The sequence below is a fragment of the Phragmites australis genome, chromosome 19 (assembly GCF_958298935.1).
Source record: "Phragmites australis chromosome 19, lpPhrAust1.1, whole genome shotgun sequence".
Taxonomy (NCBI): Eukaryota; Viridiplantae; Streptophyta; class Magnoliopsida; order Poales; family Poaceae; genus Phragmites; species Phragmites australis.
Window position 1 is genome coordinate 25,149,668 of NC_084939.1, and position 23,399 is coordinate 25,173,066.

The 23,399-nt window shown below is 41.2% G+C and overlaps 1 protein-coding gene and 1 long non-coding RNA gene across 2 annotated transcripts; one reads left to right on the forward strand and one right to left on the reverse strand.

Annotated features, from left to right (window-relative positions):
• The first annotated feature begins 132 nt into the window (after positions 1–132).
• Positions 133–2,522, forward strand: LOC133901095 (uncharacterized). The gene is made up of 3 exons (XR_009906637.1): positions 133–803; positions 888–1,011; positions 2,044–2,522. It is a non-coding gene; the product is annotated as an uncharacterized LOC133901095 (long non-coding RNA).
• Positions 2,523–14,427: 11,905 nt separating this feature from the next.
• LOC133900494 (protein LURP-one-related 8-like) lies at positions 14,428–15,578 on the reverse strand. Its single transcript, XM_062341652.1, has one exon. The coding sequence runs from the start codon at positions 15,510–15,512 to the stop codon at positions 14,841–14,843; it is 672 nt and encodes a 223-aa protein (XP_062197636.1). The 5' UTR covers positions 15,513–15,578; the 3' UTR covers positions 14,428–14,840.
• Between the last annotated feature and the right edge of the window lie 7,821 nt (positions 15,579–23,399).

Below are 23,399 nucleotides of genomic sequence, written 5' to 3' on the forward strand. Positions count from 1 at the left end.
AAAGTTTTCAGAATGTGTTTTTTTTAAAAAAAATAACGAGAAAATTTTGAGAACAAGTTTACCCAAAATAACGCACATGCAATCATCTCTCTGAATCTGCTTGGCCGTGGTAATATTGCGTCTAGAGGAAGATCTGGATCAAGGTACAAAGCATGACCGCTTCATATTAGCATCGTTGCGGTTCTTCGTAAGTCCCAATTTGGGACGGAACCTTTCTTCACCAAACACAGAGGAGAAGTTCATCGGCGACCCATTAGGACCATGTTTCACTATGAACCACACCACACGCAGCCGGATGAAAGATAGGAAGAAGTTGGAACTAGGATGGATGAACGCAACAAAGGTCAAGATAAAGAGGTGGCAGAATAATTTGGTGCCTCTCACCGCCGGCGAGGTGGCACGACGGTCCGGTTGCCATAGAGGAACTGTGCGAATCATTTGGAATTCGATTTTTGAATGGAAAGTTGGGACCGACCTGCCTCCAAAAGGATAGCTTCCATTAAACCATATGGTATATGATGGAACTATTCACATGTACATGATTGGGTCAGTTCGAGGAACTGGCCTACCTCTCAAATATTGAAACCATTCCGGACGGTTTGGATAGTGGTAATCCTGGTTTCCAGCCCTATATATTTCTTGTTCGATTATTGGGGGGCACTTAAGAATGCAAATCTAATAGATAGATTCAACTGGTGTCGATATGTCTATGGCCACGTTCTGGATGCGACTCAGAAAATTCGTGAATCTATCAGTCGGAACATCTTGTGAGAAGTATTACTGGCTATCATCTGTTTCTGCAGGTTATGCTCATCACTTTAGTGTATGTTGTTTTTGATTATGTACTATCTCCTTTATATGTTTTGTAATTATCCCTGTTCCTACAGATTATGTTCTTGGACAATAAAGACATTCAGTTGCTGAACAAACCACACAACAACCTACCATGCATTAGGGATTTTGATGCGGCAACAGTTCAGAAGATGATTCTCATGATTTCAGACCAAAATGGTAATGACTTCTGGTGCTTCTTAGGGATAGGTTAATTGTCCATAGTTTATTTTAAACCCCCTTTGGATCTCAAAATTGGGGCCAAAATTTTGGAATTGAAGTTGAGTTTTATCAATTTAGTTGTTTGGATGTCCTCAAAATCAGAATTGGAATTGAAGGCCCATTTCCACGGAATCAGGAAACAACTGCCTCCAGTTCTCGCCGATTCAAAGGCCTTACCCTTTGATTTCGGCTGACTCCCTTGACGAATCGCATGACGAGAAGCAAAAAACCGATGCCCTCCTCACCATCGTCTTCATCTCCTTCCTTCTCCCCTGTGTCATCATCATCACCTTTCCGCCTGTCCTTAACGGTGCTAGTGCCATTGCCACCACCACTGCCACGAGATCCTATTGCTCGTGTCCTCTATTCCGGCCACAAGATTCTGTCACAAGCTTCATCCTCATCACTGCTGCACCACTGCCGTGAGCTTCTTCTTCGTCACAGGTGCTGCGAGAACCCGCCATGGCCATCATAAAATCGAAGCCCTTCTTCCCTAAGTCCCCATCCCTTTCCTCACCGCTCCCCAAGATCTTAAGCGACCTCTACGTCAACCCAACAGGCAGGTGGTGGAGCAGGCAGAGGCAGTGAGGAGGAGGCCACGCGGGGATAGGGTGGCTAAGGAGGAGGCCACGACAGAGGATGAAGGTATGGGAGCAGAGGACGGCGGTATGGGTGTGGAGGCTGACATGAAGGAAGCTGTGGAGGTCGTCAGGGTGGGTGGCGGCAACGAATTCAGGGGAGGCAACCACTATCACAATAGATGAAGACAGAGACCCTCGTTTCCATTTCAACAATTTTCTCACTCACCAAACAAAAGAATCGAATTGTAGTCTCATTTCTATTTCTATCTAGATTTGGATTTGAGGTCCAATTCAATTCATATATGGCAATTCTAAGATCCAAACGAAGCCTTAAGTATTTCCCAATCAGTAACTTTCTCTTCATTACTTTTATTGGTCATCTGGCTAATTCATTTCTTCCTTTTTGTAGCTGCGGCCATCTGGCACATCTGTGTACATGACGCACACATTGCAATCAGTTGACATTCCTCCTGTCCCGAGAGAGACCATTGTTGTAGCTCCTTCAATTGACATTGGTGTACCAACTATCAAAGCCTAGACATTTGCATTCCAGCATGTTGCTGACTTTAGTTCATACCTAAGGATTAAATATCCTAGACTAGTCAGCATTTCTCACTATATTTCTTCGTACCAATAATTGTATGCTCAGTACTTATCAACAAGTAATACTGATATTTGTGGCTTGCTTTTAGCACTCCTACTATGCAATGGATCAGCTAAAATTGCACAATGCAAGGCTTCTAAAGGAGATTGCTCTGATGTGTTCAACAATGATGAAGCATAATGCATTTTTTGCTGACTAGCTTGCTGGTCAAATTGGACCAACGGTGTTGCAAGTGATGCATAAGTAGGATGGAGATAGCGATCATGTTGCACATCCCAACCCGATCCCCTCTGTACCAGTAAACGAAGGTGCATAGCTAACATTACAAGAGAAGTATTAGTACATGCACACCTCCATAGGAACATTGATATTTACTCTGCTGTGTCTTTGAATGCAGCTGTATAGTCTAAACCAATGTAATGAGTGTGTTCGTCATCCAACGATAATGAAGGTGTACATTTATTTCCTTTGGCCACCTTGATATGTATTTTTGTGTTTAATGCTACTTGCATTGATTACGTTTTCCCCTCTCTTGCAGAAAGCTCCATTGGTAACAGTGTCACCACTTGCAAGTATTTCGGATGGGGATTAGACACTATCAAATCTAAGAAATTGAAGTGTAATCTTGGTATGTTCAAGTTTAGAACTTCTTTTTTTTTCCTGTTCTATGGTTTTCTGAACTCCATTGGTATGTTGCAGCATGATTAACAGTAGTATGCTTTTTTACAGAACAAATGTCACTCCAAATGCTCCTTCATTTGACCTTAGTTTTGATGAGACCCAACCAACTTATGCATTTGTTACACCAAAAACTCAAATGTTTCCGAAGGTGTCTGTTACCTCCCTAATACGTAAAATTTGATGAGGTTGCCTCCTTGCAGTAGAAGAGTTCGTCGACGTACCAACTCTCCCCTCGGTCCTCCACAAAACAACATGCTCAAAATGTTGTTCTTGACATCATTACTGTGATTGGAGCTAATGACAATGATCCCACTAGTATTTTGTACAACATGAATATAAAATCTGATTACTAGAAGGTATACGTTCAGCCTAGTCCATATGATGTGCCAACCTGGTTAATCGCTCAATGCCATCCAGAACCTGACAAAGACGTTGTTAGCTTGGTATATACATGGTGCACTAATGCTTCAACTGAAACCATTGCGAGGTTGGTTTAGGACTGTACTAGCTTGCCCTCCATCCTTATTTCCATTCTACAAACTTCTGCTAAGTCTCATTGCCAGCATCCTGTGAACAACGACAGTAATAACAAAACAGTTAAAGGAATTCATCAACAACAAACAATAACAATAAGAGCAGTAACCTCTCATTGTCAGATAAAATTGCAATGTATGGGTGGCGGAAGAACTCTTGGGCTATGCCACAACGACCTGCAAAATACAGAATGCAGATCTGAAGCATCTACATAGCGTTCAAAAGAAGGCACATAACTACAATGAAGGTCGGACACAATACATGCCTGACCGAGGAGACAGAGCAGGAACCGAGGTCTCTACCCAATCGTCCTACTGTGCAATCTACCGTTGAAGTATACTCATAGATCCTAGAATAGTCAAACCAAAGCATCTAAACTAGGAGCACATAAACGAGACCGCATATGAAAAAAAAAACCCAAAATAATGCACCTGCAACTATCTCTCTGAATCTGCTTGGTCGCAGTGACATTGCACCTAGAGAAAGATTTGGATCAAGATACAAAGCATGACTGCTTCACATTGGCATCGCTGCGGTCCTCTGCAAGTCATAGTTTAGGACGGAATCCTTCTTCACCAAATGCATAGGAAAAGTTCATGGCGACCCACCGAATCATGTTTCACGACGAACCACACTAGACGTAGCTGGACGAAGGACATAAAGAGGTTGGAACTAAAATGAATGGACGCAGCAGAGGTCAAGATGAAGAGTTGGCATAATAGTTTGGTGTCTCTCGCCGGTGGCGAGGTGGCAAGACGGGCCCGACTACTATGGAGGAACTGTACGAGTGGTTTGGAATTTGATTTTTTAAATTAAATGGAAAGCCGGGTCTGGCCTAGCTCCAAAAGGACTGTTTCCATTAAACCGTATAGTATATGGTGGAACTATTCACATGTATATGATTGGATATAATACTCTGGTGCGGTTTCAGGAACTGGCCCACCTTCCAAATCTCGAAACCATTTCAGACTGTTCGGATAATGACAACCGTAGTTTCCAGGCCTACATATTTCTTGTCCTTAGCGTCACGGGCGTCCTCTTTTAGTCCATGCAGTCTCCGTCAAACACTATCAAACTGCTTGCTTCTTCCTTCATCCACCTGGCCAAGAATGCAGCTTTGCTTTCTCTACTATGCACACACAACTCTTGCGAAGATTAACAAATACTTCTAGGACAAAAGATAGGATCACAAGCATATAACTTTTGTAATACTACATGATAAGTTCATAAGACAAGCTGTTACAACATAGCGTAAATATAGTTTATTCACCAACAAAGTATATGTATATACACACTAGGGCTTACCTATAGTTACTATTGCACCATCCTCGATTATAATTTAAAATATGGTAGAGTTATAATTCGCGAGACATAGAATTACAACTAAACATAAATAAAAAAATTAAGTTATAATTGCGTTATGGATGAACATAACTCCTAACAAATTTCTTGTCTAATAATGTACAATACAAGGAACACGATTGTAATTATAATATAATCTAAAACGTAACTCGTTAGATTGTCGTGTTGTAATTATGTACTTCAAGACGTGTGGTTGTAACTGGTCTATATAGTGGATTGTAACTGTCAATTTTTTTTAGTTGTAACTGAGGGTGGTATAACGGTAAACTACAGTACACCTCGACACTATATATATACATATGTATATATATGCGCCATATATACATATATATACACGTATGTATATGTATACGCACTATTTTACACCGGAGCCACTCAATAGAGGTGCTTCCTAGAGCAGTAGAGTGAGCTTGCCCACCGGACCAGCGTCAACAACACGTTTGTCATGTGCCCTCTTGCCACATATAACAAGCTGATTAGAGCATGTATTATATGGTGCTTATAGGAGGTGCTCATAGAAAAAATCAGGTTTTTCCCCTTAACTACAGTAGCACATGTGTTTAGTCAGAGGGTAATGTGCTTACTTAAACATCACTATTTATATTAGTGTTAATAAAATAATTAACCATATTTAAGCACATGCAGTATTTGTTTGCATTGAAAATTACAATTTTCAAGCACATGTAGTCTTTGTTTGCATTGAAAATTACAAAATTTAAGCATGTGTAGTCTTTGTTTGTATTGAAAAATATAATTTTTATGTAAGTTCTTAACAATCTCTTTCTTTAAACACCTAGTCATAAGCATTAGCATTGTTCGTGCCCTTAGTATGCCGTTCATCTATTTGTCAATTGCAAAATATTCTATAACTTTGAATTTTAATTGGGTTGCATGGAGATGACCTCATTTCCTTGCGACCGGATGAGCTAGGATCCACCAAGAGTGGACCAGTCTGAGCTGTTTAGCGGTTTACACCACCTTACATGGCACTGTCACGATGCCATATGTCGTGCTTCCCATCGTTCAAGATGTGACGACATGGCTGAGACATACAGGAGCAGGTCTCCACCACCACATACTGCACCGAGTCCCTCGCCCAGGCAGGAGGGGACGTCATCCCAGGTGCCACAACCTAGGCTCACTTTCGTGTTGATAATAGGGTGGATGAGATTCTTATCGGGTACGTTATATCATTTTAACAAAATTTGGTTCCATATATTTGTGTTTTGGGCTATTAAAAGTAGTGTTTCGATTAACAGGTTCACAGAGGCAGTCGGGGACCTTCTTACTTGCTACTTCTTCCTCCATCGTCGAGTACTTATGGCCCCAGCTTGAATGACTGGTTTACAGAGTCTCCCATCACTCAGGGATTCTCTCAGATAAACGAAGCCCTGCAGCCTACCTAGCCTACTTCGGAGGATGCAACCACCCCGGTGGGTACACCTCGCCCTAGACAGTCACCAGACAACTTCACTTATTCGATGCGACAGAGGAGGTGCCCCTTGACGTCCTTGTAATTAGGCATATGTTTTGTTTCGCTACAGTTTAGAATTCTGTTTAACTTGTACTCCGTACTATTGTTATGCTATTTGTGTTCTACTCCCTTCCTTTATCTGTGCACGCACCACAGATTCCACATAACAATCGTGAAATTTTGAAGATTGTTTTCTCCTAAAAAATAAATTCAAATATAAAATTAAAATGACATATCAACATATGGGTCGCCCACTAACCCCTGTCGGCAAAGCCGGGTATCCTATCAGCACGCCATGTGCTGACAAGTTCTATCTGCATAGTCTCCTGCCAACAGGATTTCATGTCAGCAAAACAAATGCCAATGGAGGCATATCGGTATCTCAAGTGCTGACATATCTCTTGTTGTCATTTTATCTGCCGACAGTGTACTATTTTGACAATTTTCAAAAAGCAGATATTTTTTTGTAATTTTTTATTAAATTAATATTATTTTAAAAATCTTTTATTGCTATCTCTTTGCTGTAGGAAGCAAATTGACCACATTTCCATGACCTTTTGGCTGGCACGGGAATACCGATCTGAAGGCGCATACAGAATTTCATGAAATTGCATTGCACCCAACCCATCGCGCCTAGTCAGCAAATACAACTGTTTTGAAATTAGACTATTGCCAACAGCGTGGACACCTGTCTAACCATGGTAGAGTAGGAATCAAGAAGAGTCGCAAGAAGGAGGTGCCGTCCAACACATAGGAGGAGCCTATATCATTAATAAGATTGTAGTTTATACTCGTACCAATTGAGAACAATAAATTGCTGTGTATATTCTTTCAGGAACGCGAATGGAATCCTTTTGGTCCTTCACGTTTTTGTCCACGTACCTTGTGAAGGCAGCTGACTTGGCAGACATTCAAAGTTGACATGGCATGTAGCTACGAGTGCGGCTGCTCGCGTGCTTCTTCTGATCATGTAGCTGCTAGGAGTGCAGCTGGACAGGAGCATATGAGCCAACACAAGTAAACAAACTCTGAACTTCTGATCATGGGTGCCTTAAAATGACAATCTGGATGAGCAGAGAGATTCTGGCGCACATACTTAATTATGTTTCATGCTGCAAGCCGCCTCATAAATCCTTGCCAAGAGAAAAGTTGAGAAACTCTGAATCTCTTGCCCATTGCATGGATAATTAGGTATGGCTAAGTGGCTAATACTGGGAGACCACACATTTTGCCATATATGCTGGAGTGGAGTGGAGCCGTATCAACTACCAGCCCGGACAGGTCTCTGCATGTCTGTAGTCTGTACTGTATTGCATGTGCCAATGAAGATGAGATCGAAGATGCAGGTCTGCCAATGCGGAGTTCAGGGTTGGAGGTTGGAACGATATAGTAATCTGCATGCATTCCTCATTGCCGTTATCTTTCTTTCACGAAAGGTGATTAAAACGTGCATCTACACCTTCTAATTGGTTAGGGAACAGGTGTGCTGCCTGCTCAAGTGCTTGCTTATAGACATGTATGACAACCAGATGTGTGAGTCCAACTTCTAATTGGTGAGCTTCCTATAGAACCAAAAAAAAGGGGAGAACTACTGGGTCGGCTTGGGTTGACACTGGGTTAAGAGAAGTTCAGAGTTTGTAATTATTGGTGTGTCCCTATACTCTGTCATTCTGTGAAGTGTGTGAATACACAAGTTGAAGAAACTGAAATGAGCTGCGTCCTTCAGCTAGTTCATCTGCGTAAGCCAGGATAAAATGGGACATGGTGTAACGCCTCGGATCCTTAAAAACCCAAAAGTTACCATCTTTTATCATAACTTACACTACGTCTAAAAATTATTAGAAATTTTGACTAAGTTTCCCCTATACTTATCGGTTTCCGAACAAATAAAATTCCACACAGTTCACAGATATTATATTTATGTGCAGGAAGTTAAACATCACAGACCAAAACTAGATCCTGACGCATCCCGAAGACTCAATAAGACTCTAAGACCCGTTACACACGACCAACTTATCTAATTAACCATTTAACAAACCAACCAAAAATTATTGTTTCAGTGATTTAAGACTAGACTAATTGTGGTGTGTGAGCTCCATTGTGAAGCTACTCTCATCCCATGCATGTCACGGTCATTTGGTACCTAAACCCAAATAAAACACAAGTGTGAGTAAAACACTTAGCAAGTACATATAGAACTAGAAGAACAAGATAGCGAATCAGGATCCAGAAGAAAAACATAATCGAATGAATTGCTTCTTGTCTTTTAAATACATCAAGAAATAGTAGTTTCCGTCTGAAACGGATAACACCTAAATACATCTTTAGCATTTACCGGTAAAGCCAAGTAAATGGGACCAGCGCTTACTCACAGGAATATGAATATAAGAAGCAAACAACACATCTGGCTCTACCAAGAGAGGAATAAGTAGAAACTTTTATCAGAAACACGATCATAAAACTTGAATCACTTCAATACAAAGAATAGGAATATTGAAACAACATAATCGGACAATTCGAAAAAAAACAACCAACAAGCAAACCATATCAGCACACAGAAGTTCGTCATATACCTGCCTTAACCTTGGTAGAAACCCGGCGTCACACCCTTTGCACTGGAACTCTCCAAACCCGAGAAGCAAACTACAATTGATACCTAAACTGTCTCTCAAGAAAAGCATAAATCCCCAAATCTCATTTTTTTTTATTCGAATGTTCATCTAGTTTTCTGTGTTGCTTGCTATTTTTTGTCCACATCTTTTAATTCGCTTAACCGATTGTTGCAAACAAATACATCTAGGGAATCTGTAGAAAATTTCCTACAACCTTTCTGTTGTGAATTTGGGCAAAATCCTTCTCCAGCTAGGTCAAAAATAGATTAACAAAATACTACGTAGATTAAATTTAACCAAATAGTAGCACTATTTTGATGATTCCTCCTAACTGCTTATCGGAATTGAATGAGACCAGCGCATTGGAAAGATGTTGATAAGACCTACAACTTTTATATTGGTGAGATGGAACGACTCTTTCCTAATCAATGCTAGATTTTAAAATAGTGCCACAACACCATTATGGATCTACCGGTCACAAATTTCGGCGGCAAATTCCTCCATCCAAACTCATCTACATGCATCTAGGGACTAAGGAGAGGTTACCCTTGCAGCGAAGAACATGATTTGACGAAGAATTTGATGAATTTCACGAAAACTCCACCTTTCTCCCCCCCCCTCCTTATCCTTCTTCCTTCCTTATTCCTATTTCCTTCTCTTGTCTCCTCTCTCTTCGATCTTATTTTCCGGCCGACAACTGCAAGAGCACAACCGTACCAACAACAAATGCAATGGCAGTCCGCAGCAACAACACACAACAACAACACCGCACAACATGCCTCAAGGGCAACCACAGTGGTAGCAGCAGCACGATGGCGCATGCAGCTAGCAACAGGACATGATGGCCGAAGGCAGTGGTCAGCAATGATGTGGATAGTGGCGAGCAGTAGCGGCTAGAGATGGTAGGATGACGATGCGGTGGGCTGCGGTGGCTGGATGCGGCGACAGGGCAGAGGCAAGGGCAGCGGTGACAATAGGGTTTGGGTGACCTGAGCTCTAACGTGGGCTCAAGGCCCAGCTATATTGTGGCAGCCTCAAGGCCGAGTCGGTCTCGTGACCGGCTCGGTCTTGATTTTTTTTAAGGATATTACATTGCCCCCCCCCCCGCTTCAACAGAATTCGCCCTCGAATTCTTTATGTCACAATACTCATGAAGTGGAATCAAACCGATGTAACCAAACATAGTTACTCACCAAATGTGAACAATGCTGGATACTTCTCTCGCATTTGCGATTCGAGCTCCCATGTCGCTTTGCCCTCCATTTGATTCGTCCAAAGGACCTTGACATATTTCTATGTTCGACGTCTCAACTCTCGGATTCTTCCAATATTTTCACAGGACGAGTCTCAAATGTCAAATCTTGCTCAATAGTCACCGACTTCAATGTTATATGATGTTCAGGATCCCTCAAATACTTCTGCAACATGGAAACATGGAACACTTCATGCACGCCACTCATAGACTCCGGTAGCCCCAGTCGGTAAGCCAGCTTTCCAACTCGTGCAACTATCGGGAAGGGGCCGATGTACCTCGGACTAAGCTTCCCTTTAGTAGCAAATCTTACAACACCCTTGGTGGGAGATACGTTGAGAAGTACTTTATCACCCACCTGAAATTCCAAATCTCATCTCCTAACATCTACATAACTCCCCTGCCTTCTTTGGGCAGTTAGCATATGTTGTCGTATCTCGACCATGCATTGTGTCATCTACTGAACCCAATCTGATCCTAAAACTAATTTCTCTCTCACTTCATCCCAACAAAGTGGTGATCTGCACTTACGTGCATAAAGGGCTTCAAAAGGTGTGGAACGGATGCTAGCATGATAACTATTATTGTAGGCAAACACCATAAGTGGCAAGTGATCTTCCCAACAACCTTTCCAAGATAGAACACATGAGCTTAGCATATCTTCAAGGGTATGAATGGTGTGCCTAGATTGTCCATCCGTTTGAGGGTGAAAAGTAGTGCTAAGCTTCAATTCGGTACCCAAAGCACTTTATAAGCTATCCCATAACTTAGAAACAAACTTAGCATCTCTATCAGACACAATGGAGCATGGTATACCATGTAACCACATTATCTCACCCATGTAGAGCAATACCAAATCACCAGCTGAATTTGTAGAACAGCTTGGGAAAAAGTGTGCCACCTTACTCGAGCAATCTACTATGACCCAAATAGCATCCTTTCCCCATGGGGTGTGGGGTAATCCAATCACGAAATCCATTGCAATGTCATCCCATGGCCACAGAGGGACCCCCCAGTGATTGCAGTTTTCCAGCGAGACGCTTGTGTTCTGCCTTAACTCGTTGGCAAACCCCATATGAAGCAACATATTTTTCCACATCTACCTTCATCCTTTTCTACCAAAAGCTCTTCTTTAGGTCATGATACATTTTTTTCTCACCGGGATGTACTGTGTATGGAGTGCGATGTGCCTCTCGAAGTATATCATCTTTGACCTAGGATTTTTGTGGCACACAGAGGCGACCATGAAACCGCACCGCTCCTAAAGCACCCAAAGTAAAATCCCCAACTTCCCCTTCTCTAATACACGTCTTAACCTTTTGCAGTAACCGATCATGTTGTCGTGCTTGCATCACACGCTAAGGTAGGGCAGACTCAAGGATGACATGTGTCTTTGGTTCGAATTGCCGCACTCTCGGTCATGAGTATACTTCTGTCTATTTGCATCGGTCGTAGAGTTACGAATGTGGGATGGTAGTATGGATGGTATGTTGGATAATGTTGATGGCTGACTATTAATGTATTACTATGGTTCCATTTATATTTATGTGCAGGTTGGTAGTTACAGGTTTGGAAGGGTATGTTGGTTATGTTTAGATGCTCAGACATATGTGTCTAGGTTGCGGGCGCTTATGTATTAATCAACCATGTGACATTTTTCATTGCTAATGGCCCAATATATAATTCTTGGAGTCGGGTTATTTAATATGTATCATATATGGATTAAGTCTTGCGAGTACCTTCATACTCAACTGCTCTATAGGTTTTGCAGGTGAGGAAGAGGTAGTGTTTGGCTACTTCACACCCACTGATGGTAGCGGCGGGAACACATACCTTTTCAACATATAATGTCTGTGAAGCCTAAGGGTATATGGCTTTACCCATCTTTTGTTGTCTTTAGCTTTTGTTTCCGTTGCGTAGTTTTCTCTGTTGGCTAGGAGTTGATCAGTTTTAGTATCCTCATAGATCTCTTTTACTGTAAAAAACTTGTAAATGGTTGAGAATTTGTAATATTATTTAATTACTTGCTCTATATTAAGCTTGGTTATGATTGTTTATGTTGGAAAAGTATGTGTTCCGATCTTAGACATAAAACACATACCGAGACTACCGAGATGATATTCTAGTTAAGTCGTAATTATGTAAATGATCGACTTGATGATTAACTGCTCCCTAGGAACTACAACCCGATTCTGATACCAATTGTAACACCCTGAATTCTTACAAACCCGGAGGTTACCACCTCTCATCATATGTTACACTAAACCTGGAAATTATTAGAAATTTCGGTTGTTTCCCTTGTACTTGTCGATTTCTGAACAAATAAGATTCCACAAAGTTCACAGACATTATATTTATGAGTAGGAAGATAAACATCACAGCCCAAAACCAGATCCTGACACAACCCAAATACTCGATAAGACTCTAAGACCCGTTACACACGACCAACTTGTCCAATTAACCATTTAACCGACCAACCAACAATTATTGTTTCAATGATTTAAGAATAGACTAATTGTCGTGCGTGAGCTCCATTGCGAAGCTACTCCCATCCCATGCATGTCGCATCATTTGGTACCTAAAACTAAATAAAACGCATGTGTGAGTAAAAACACTCAGCAAGTACAATATAGATCTGGAAGAACAAGATAGCGAATCAGGATCCAAAAGAAAAGTAGAATTGAATGAATTGCTTCTTGTCTTTTGAATACATCAAGAAATAGTAGTTTCCGTCTAAAATGGACAACACCTGAATACATCGTTAGCATTTACCGGTAAAGCCGAGCAAGTGGGGCCAAAAATTACTCACAGGAACATGAATATAAGAAGCAAACAACACATCCGGCTCTACCGTAACATGAATGATATGAGAGGAATAACTTGAAACTTTTGTCAGGAACACGGTCATGAAACTTGAATCATTTCAACACAAAGAATAGAAATATTGAAATAACATAATCGAATAATTCAAGAAAACAAACAACAAGCAAAAAATATTAGCACACACAAGACGGCATGCACTTGCCTTAACCTTGGCGGAAACCCAGTATCACGTTCTTTGCACCGGAACTCTCCAAACCTGAGGAGCAAAACTACACTTAGGAACCATCCCAAGATAACCTTGAGTCTATATAATAAATATCCAAATTGTCCCTCAAGAAAACCCTAAATCCCCAAAATCTCATTTTATTTGAATGTTCATCTAGTTTTCTGTGTTGCTTGCTATTTTTGTCCACATATTTTAATTCGCGTAACCGTTTGCTGCAAACAAATACATCTAGGGAATCTGCAGAAAATTTCCTACAACTTTTCTATTGTGAATTTGGGCGAAATCCTTCTCCAGCTGGGTCAAAAATAGATTAATAAAACATTGCATAGATTAAACTTAATCGAACAGCAACACTGTTTTGATGATTCCTCCTAACCGCTTATCGGAATTGAATGAGACCAACGCCATTGGAAAGATGTTGACGAGACCTACAGCTTTTGTATTGGTGAGATGGAACAATTCCTTCCGAATCAATACCAGATTTTAAAACAGTGCCGTAGCACCATTATCGATCTATCGGTCACAAATTTCGGCAACAAATTCCTCCATCCAAACTCATCTACAAGCATCGAGGGGCTAAGGAATTTCCTGGCCGACAGCAGCAATAGCACAACCGTACGAACAACAGTACAGTGGCATCCCGCAACAACACACAGCAATAGCGTCGCACAACAGGCCTCAGGGGCAGCCACACGGGCAGCAGCAGGGCGACAACGCACACAGCCAGCAGCAAGACGTGATGGCCGGAGGCAGTGGTTGGCAGCGATACGGGCGGTGGCGAGCAACAGCAGCCAGAGACGATAAGATGATGGCACGGTGGGCTGCGGCGGCTTGATGCGACGACAAAGCAGAGGCAAGGATGGCGGCAACAATAGGATTTGGGTAGATCGAGCTCTTACGTTGGCTCAAGGCCCAGTTATATCATGGTAGCCTCAAGGTCGAGTTGGTCTCGTGACCGCCTCCTCCATAACCTATCTCAAGAGTTTCTGATGGGATCTTCTTCTTAGACGAAAAGCCATACAAACTTGATAAAGCTAAACTTGCAATGTTCAACAGATGTATTGTGTGGATCCGAATCCTCTGCATGCCGAGGCTAGTGCAGAGAACCGTAGCACTCAGCACAGTGATATGAGCCTTGTGCTATAGTCCCACGCAGTAGTACTGTAGCAACCAATGTAGGGACAGTGGTCGAGCTAGCTGTACACCGTTTTTGTTGTAGCATATGTACTGTGCGTGTATTGTCTCAAAATCAACTGCTCCAAAGTCATCCTAATATACTCTACTATAGCTTTACTACAGAGGATCCCGATCCCACAATGATCGTTTAGATGCCTGAGTTATGGAGTAACAGGCAGGGTACAGTTGCTCCTCAGCAAAATTTCATCTGCAATCTAGCTCTGTACTAGTTTTTTTTAAGAAACTCTATACTTGTCTGCTACTACTATATGGTAAGCTGCGTACCAATCACATCTGAATCTGATACGGCACGCTAGAAGCTAGACCCAGCTGCAGCTTGCATTGCAAACTCTGCTGACGCTGACAGCTGGGTCCCGGGCCTCTGAACTTTTCTCCTTCACCTGCATGTAGAGGTGTGCACAGTAGAGTGGAGACTTGGGCCTGATGTGGCTTTCCTGGTTCCTACGCCGACCAGGTCCGGCGCAGCAGCCACCACGCCGATGCGCCGGCGCCACCGAACATCTCGTCGAGGGCGATGACGAGGCCCATGGCCAGCGGCGCACCGAGACGAGGGTCAGCCACCAGCTTGAAGACATCGTTCCCCACGGACTCCTTGCGCCGCACCTCCGCCAGAGCTTCCCCGCGCGCGTCGCGCACCGCGCAGGCCCGCCGGCCGTAGGAGCCCTCCACCACGTACGCCTCGGCGGAGATGCTGGAGGCGAGGGGCGTGATGCGCGCCAGCGCCTTGGAGGCGCCGAGGCTGACGTGGCGGCGGACGGAGAGGAGAGGATTGGCTTTTGCTGCTGCTGCGGCGTCGCCGTCGTAGATGACCCAGTGCTCCGCCAGGCTCAGCTTCTTGCGCCGGATGGTGAGGAGCGGCTTGCCGGCCACGTCCATGAGCACGACCTCGGCGCGCCTGCGGGAGGCGGCATAGCAGTCGACGCGGAAGGCGAGGTTGCCCCTGGCGTCGAAGACGGTGAAGCCGTCGCAGTTGAAGAGCAGCGACTTGCGCCAGACCGTCAGCACCGTGGGCTCTTGATCCTCGGCCGGTGACACCGCCGCTCTGCCACTGCCACTGCTACTGCTGGTGGTGGCGGGCTCTGGCACGACGGCGTTGGGGTGCACCTTGGCCATGGAATTAAGTGGTTGTTACGCTTGGAGCTTGGGAAGGATCGGAGGTGCAGAGCAGTTTGGGGGGCCTGGGGAATTTATACCGGATACATAGATTGGCTTGGGAGTTGGTGCGGGAAATGAGCTGACGCGGGAGTGACACGTAGGGGTACACGGGACGGATATTTTTCCGACTGTCTAAAGGTTTAAAATAAATATAGAATGATTGATATTCGCTGTTTGATATTATTTGTGTTTGATTTTAATCCGAGAAAAAGTATAAGATATGATATATAATGACTGTATTTGTTCGAAATATCCGAATATTAGATATTAAAAAAAATTATTAGGTAGATTGTTATGTATCCGTAAACAAATAATATTAAATACTCTTGTTTTCACATATTACCTTTGTGTACTATTTAATATGCTATATGGTGATACAAATGAAGTGAAAAAATTTCGTTCATCCATCTAACTGACATCTATCTAACTATCCGTTCTCATTCTGATTAAAAAAGATAAATATGTAATAAAAAATTATTTGATATTATTTATGTTTGACTCTAACTTTTAAAAAATATATAAAATATAATAAAAATAAACTATATCTATTTATATCCAAGTCGATTATACCCCTACTAACAAGTGACCTCCGCTGGGCTCCACTGCCCTGCCATGCCCAAAGTGACAAGTGACCATCTTGCTGACGACCTCAGAGCATAGGCAGTAGTGTTGCGGTGGAAGAAGAGGAACTTATTCTTCGCCGCCCACGCCGACTTAATCCACTTCGTCATGCTGCACATTTGAAAGTTATTCTCGATAATGCATGCGGAAATGGTCGGCGAAAGGAAAGGAAGAAAGTTCTTGATAACGGAGCAGTGGCCTCCAAAGCAACATGGTCTCTTTTTTTGTTTGGATCAAGGAGCTTCATTGCTTAGCTATCAGCAGAAGAATTACAATCAAAATTCAAGAATTTCTAAGCCACTCACCTCTAACCATTGTACACGACATTTGCTTTGCACACATATGCGTAGCTTTATTACAAATATGATTTGTAAAAGAAATAGAAAAGCTCAAACACCTGCTAAGGCCATCTCCAACAGAGGTTTCCACTGCTACAGTACCCCCGAAAACAGAGGTTTGCACTCGAATTTGGTCTCCAATAGAGTGCTACAGTGTTGAAGAGGGAGAATCTAATACTCCAAATTTAATGAAACACTGTAGCAGCTGCAATACTGTTCATAGCGGTTAACTATGGATCCAGAGGGAATAGAAAGAATAGTAGAAGATAAGAAATAGGATAGCTGTTGGAGATAGAAAAATAAAGAGTACTGTAATGATATAAGAGGATGCTATAATAGTATTATAGAGGATGAATTTTTAGAGTATCTGATAGAGATGATCTAAGCTCCTAATGTCTTCTATGATCCGAGAAATCTTGGACCTTTGATGCTGCACTGCTCCAGGTTTTCCCGCGTGATATCCATCCACGTAACTAAAAAGCCATATATGCTCAGCATAACTCTAGAGGTTGGCAAAGTGGAAATAAATTAAGGCCACATTTAAAAAAGAAAAAAGGAAATAAATAAACACAATGACAGATAACTGTCTTAAATGTTTTCATGTCCATATATATTTACTTTAACCGTTGCAATAAGTTTTTAATTTCCCCCCTTAGATTGGCTGGATAGCTACTCCGCTAAAGTTACACAATAAGTTTGATTGTGGGCATCTCTCTGGATGTAGAAGCTGAGATTTTTTTATTATCTAAAAAAGAAAAAAGATTGGCTAGCTAGCTGCTGCGCTAAAATTATCACATTAAACACGAGAATTTGATATCTCCAACTGGAAATAGTATAAAAGGTCAAGTACTTAGAATCTATTTTGTAGAGCTCTCTCTAATCTAAATTCTCTGTAAAAAATAATTCTATGGAGAAAGTGATTCTGTAGCTCAAAGTGATTCTCTAAAATAAAATGTATGGAAAAAATGATTTTGTGCGGGAAGTGAATCAGGAGAAATTGTTTTTTTTCTTCAGCTCTCCATACTCTAGTTTATTTCAGAGAATCACTCACATGGATTCCACTTAAAAAGCTAAAAATTGAAAGCTGCTGTTTAACAGAGCTCCATGATTCTAACTGAGAAGCTACTATGAGAGCTCTGCCAAACATACCCTTAATCAAAAGAGAGTCTAGAAAAGAAAAAAAATGTGTTCCAAGTGGCAACTCGGTCCCTTCTTATCTAGTAGCACTCTAAGAGAGTCCTATGTAGCTTTAGGTATATTTGTTAGATCTCCTTATGATCTAAATTATTCGGAAAAATGATTTTTTAGTAAAATGATTATGTGACTAAAAGTAATTTTTTAGGTAAGTTCTATGGAGAAATTGATTTCGTGTAGAAAGTGAATCAGATGGAGCTACTTTTTTAGTTCATAGCATCTGATTCATTTTAATAAATCACATCCACAGATTTCACTTTAAGAGTAAAAACTAAAAACTATTTTTAATAGAGTTATCCTGATTTTACTCTAACAACTGCTTAAAAACTCTGCCAAACGTGCTTTTATTTTTTATTTTTTAGTAACGCACGCGTGCATGGAGATAAGGAAGTGGCGAGTCGTCCTTTCTTTGGCTGCTGTTACCCACCATCATCGTTATAGCGTTAAAGTTTCTGCCTTTTGATCATCCCACCATGTATGTATGCGCTAAGGCCTAACTGGATATAATTTTTGCAATATTATTATATCACAGTTTCTAATCTTCATGTGTCTGGAGTTGTGCGCTTGATTTCAGCCTACTGTATGAATGTCGGCGAGTTTAAGAGACAGGTTAGGTTTAAGGGTTTGAGGTTCACCGGTGACTACGGGGGTTAGAGGGATGTAGGATGGTGGACGAATCGGAGGTTGCTACGATGTGGCGGTACGGTGAGGCGGCAATGGTGCCACCAAAGCTATGGGTGGTAGGCGGATGGTGGACAGAGTTAGCGACAGAGGAGCTTAAAATGGATTGGTTAGCGAGGCAAGAGCGATGACAACGTATTTGGGAATGAGAGAGTCACCAGAGACAACTAAAGGTGGGCGGAGCAGGAGAGTGCTGCGGGAGCAGAAACTGTTATGTGGCGGGCGGTGGAAGGGGATGAAGTCGTTAGGAGCAGAAAGAAAGAAAAAAAGATAATTGTCAGATTTGATGGCTAAGATTAATCACTGAAGAAAAAGAAAAAAAAACAGGCATATAATAAATAATATCACTCTTATTATATAGTCTATCATCCATTCATGTTTGAACCGTTTCCATGATTGACCATGCCGATTCTTCTGTTAGGTGATAGGACATATGTCCTTAATTATCTGGTCGGATGGGCATCAGAAGCTGGAAGGCTAGTTTCAAACGCTCTGTTGAGCTTAGCTTGTGCTTTAATATTTCTGCTAGCTGCTCCTCAAGGATGAAGCATATTAAGAACTTCAATTAACGGACCTTGATAGTTTCGGTACATGCATAAGGGCATGCATTGCACGTAGAAGAAAAAGGTACTTCTTACAATGATTGTTGCTCGTATTTTCTGTTCCATGATTGGTCGAGCCCTCAAAAATATTTTGACTTCAAATTTCTTCTCTCCGATATAGATCGATGCATGTCTTAACTTATCCAGTACTAAAATTATTTAAAATAAAGCAATAATCTGCCATAGAGAAAGCGTTTTGCAAGGATGCTAGCTAGTTCAACACTAGTTATTATAAACCTATATGCTAGTAGCGAAAAGCTGTCTACGGTGTAGCTACTCGCCCCTTGGTAATTTTCATTTCTCCGAGCTAATAGTTTTAAATTTTCAAAAATTGAACTTCACAACTTTAGGTATGAAGATCTCAAAAGCTCTCAATTCCTTAAGTCGATGGTATCTAACCCTAAAGAAAATTCCTAAAAATAAAGTACAAGGATGGTGAAAATCATAGGAACGAAGCTCGAAAAATCATGGAATACAAAAAAAACCTTAAAAATCCATTGACCACCTTTGACTAAAAAGAATAATGTTTTTTTTTTTATCAAAATTCTACAGCTTAGTTTTTTTTTCTTAATTTTATAGATGACTCCTGGTCTTTTATGCAGTTTCAGGTGTATTATATTTCTTTTCGAGTTAATTATGACATTCATCATTTCACTTATTAGTTTCAAATAGGAGCAGCAGGTGACAAACACTGAAGGATCAACTTTGGGAGATTCCAGAAGGCAGGATGACAGGGGAGACCCCCTTTCCTCACCTATAGCTACCACTTTGGATATTGTTCCAGTGGCCTCTGGTGAAAATGCTCACCTTAAGGGACTGGTATGGAGGTTACACAAGGGGGTAATGAAGAAGACTTTGACAACCTCTCACATGGAGAGTACCCAAGGGTGGGTCTCTACAACCAATAAGAAGAAAATTAAGACTATAAAAAAGTAGGCTCCTGTGATGGCTACTAGAGCCAGCTCTAGGATACCTAGAGATGACATACCTATCCATGCTAAGGCTATGAAGAGAGCTCAGGTGAAGAAAACTACTAGAGGTACTTCCTTCTCTTCTAACCATTTCACTCCTTTGAATAATACCCTGATGAATGCATTGCTGAGGTAATTGCTGCTTTAGATACAGAGGTTGATAATATTGATATGCAAATTGATGCATTTAAATCTGAGGAACTAGCTAGGGCTGCCATTGCAGAAGCTAATTACATCTCTTGCCTTAATAAACAATGTGAAAAAGATAACTCAATGGAACAGAGTTTGGAACAGGATCTGACCATAGAGGTCGTGGATAATTCTGATAGAGGAGTTGAGAATCTGGTTTTGAAAGACAGTCATACCATAAGGAATTGGTAGACAACTTCAAGACGACAATACGACCTCAGAACAAAACGACGCCCATACCAACGGCACAACCATACAACAGTAAAGACTAATCCAATCCAACTCGCGTGCTAACCAACTCAACCACGGTCACTCTCACAACTTGGCCAACGGACCCCTGCTTCTACGCCGCCACAAATACAACTCTAACGACGGAGCTGTGCTCCCATATCGTACCTCTCTGACACAGGAGTAGATAGCGCGTCACTTCGAAGGATTGCACATTGAAAAAAAAGTTGTCGTGAAGCAAATACGCCAATATATAGCTTTGTCACAACTGTCGTCAGGTTTTTTATTACATGTTTGCTGTCCCAATGCAGGACCTTCCAATTAGTTTAACAGCGTTATATATGACGACGTATTATTGGCAATTCACATGCTGCTAATTTTGTTTCAGGTGGGTGCAAGTGACATCTGAATTTATTTTTCTTTTCCTCTGTTGTTTCAACCTGATTAAAGATTTTGGGAGAAGCACTTGCTCGAGCAAAAGTGAAGGCGGCATATAGTAATAGTTTGTTTGATTTGCAAACCGGCCTGCAGTACATATGGGTTAACGCTTCATGGATGAGAAAACCTCTGAAGAAGAATCCAAGTGTCAAATCTTATTGGGGACTAATAAAAAGCTGTGTTGATAATGTTATATAGTATCACAAGTTCGTGACCGATCCATGCTACTGTTGACTTATTAACACTATCTTTATTTTGCACTAACTAGTTTGTTTGATCAAATCAAATGGTTGAACAATCCCATGCAAGTTGTGCGCCTACGGCCTACATGCATCCACGTATCTATCAATTCTTATTGACAATGGAAAACCTACGCAGCATGCACTACCATGAAGATAGATTAGTTAATACCTAAACAGTTTTTTTCTCTCATTCACACACACTATATACACACACGATAAATCTATTCTGTGACTAGATGTAACAGTGAACTACGTTACGCCACCCTCAGTTGCTGCAGCCACCTTCGCACCACCCCAGATACGACGACACATATATGTAAGTTATGATCACATAATAAAAAGTATATAATTACGAGAAACATTATAGTTTACTATTGCGCTACTACCAGTTACGACTAAGAAAATAATCAGTTATGACAGCACAGATAGTTGAGTTACAATTATATGACAAAAAAGTCAGTTACGATAGTAACTATATTGTTTTATGGATCGTAACTAGGGTGTGTAGAGGTGGCCCAGTTGCGATCACATTTACGACTAAAAAAATAGTCAATTACCACAACACAAATAGTTAAGTTACGATCATATGACAAAAAAATCAGTTACGATAGCAACTATACTGCTTTTTAGATCGTAACTAGGGGTATACGCAGAGGTGACCCAGTTGCGATCACATGATAAAAAAGTGCATAATTATAACTAGATAAGGTACCCAGTTACTACTATATATGTTTGTAGTAACTGATATATCTTGTGAGTAGCAACTATACTATTTTTTAATCGTAACTATGAGGTGACGCAACAGTGAACTACAGTACATCTAAGTACATAATAGATATACAGTGTGTATATATACACCCAAGGACCACAAAACTAAGGCCATGTTTGTTTCAGCTTCGGATTCTGGCTTTCAGCTTTTATAATCCGAAGCTGAAACAAACAGGCAGTTTTTGGTTATAGCTTTTTAAAATCTGCTGGTTGGATTGTGAGAATATGAGAAGCTGGTTTTCCTCAGCTTTTGATAGATTGTGAAAGTCTATTTTACTAAACTGTCCATTAAATTTTTTTAGAATCTACAGTTTAAAAGCTTTTCACAATCCAGCTTTTCACAATCTAACTTTTATAAGCTACTTTTCAGAATCTCTAACTGAAACAAACAGACCCTAAGACAACTCTATCTGCAAGCTGATTAAAAACTTAGAATATGCATGCATGCTAAGGTGTCCTGTATGCAACTTGTATAATGTCAATTCACCAAACACTGCCATTATGCCTAGTGATAGTGAAGCTAGCTTCGGACAGATTGCTTTTCTTGCATGCAAGTGTGATTGCACTTTGCACATCGTCTTTGTATTTCAGGGAATCCATTTCAGTTTGCCATGACGCATGCCTTCAGTTAGTGGATGGCACATCATGATTCCTACATACCCTAGCTAGTATAGTTAGGTACGGCCACGAGTAGTCAATCTACTACTTCCACCTTGTGCATCGCACTATATTTGAGTTTGGTAGCAGCAAGTGAACCCATACATCATTCTTTCACTAGCTAAGTACTCGGACATAAGCGCAGGATATATATATATATATATATATATATATATACTTCTTAGAGTAACGTCAAACAAACACGTCGGTAGAAATATCGTAATTTGATTTTAGATAAAATCTAAAAAAATAAGGAGATTACATGCTAATTTTTCTCCTAATTTCTTAATTCATTTTCATTAGCAAAACGAGTTCTATATCTGTAGCCGACAACATGGCAGGTGTAGGGATCTCTTATGTCCTAAGAAGCTGATGAATTAGGATACTTAGAATCTATTCGGTTCCAAAAACTATACAATATAAATTTATATTAATTTCTATCTAAATGTGTTCTAAATTTATTTAATGTGTCTACTTTACCAATCAAAAGAGTTTGCAACTTATCTAGGAAGTTAAATTGCAAGAATGTAAATGTGAAAATTTAAATAAGATTGATGACATAAATGTCACCCCTAGTCTACGCTGAAGCTCCACCTGCATATACTCTCGAACGACACTCGATCACAGCTATTGAGCCACCAAGTCAAAAAAATAAGGTCTCAACTTGGATAAGCCACCAAGGCAATGCCTCATCACAAACCTCTATTCCAGTCACTTGTCTCTGTGACCACTTCAGAGTTTGAGCCACAAAGATAAGGGTCTTCACATCCCCGCACAATCACTTTGCCGCCATTCCACACCAAATCGGAGGGTCAACAAGCTTACCGGCAAGTCACCAAGACTCTAAGGTGTCGGCGTAACAAGAGGTACAAGCTTGGACCACTCCTTGATCAATCTCTAGGCAACAATCACATGG

What these genes read in the sequence shown, in the direction of transcription:
- LOC133900494 (XM_062341652.1), bottom strand. Translation starts at nt 15,512, where the DNA reads ATGGCCAAGGTGCACCCCAACGCCGTCGTGCCAGAGCCCGCCACCACC.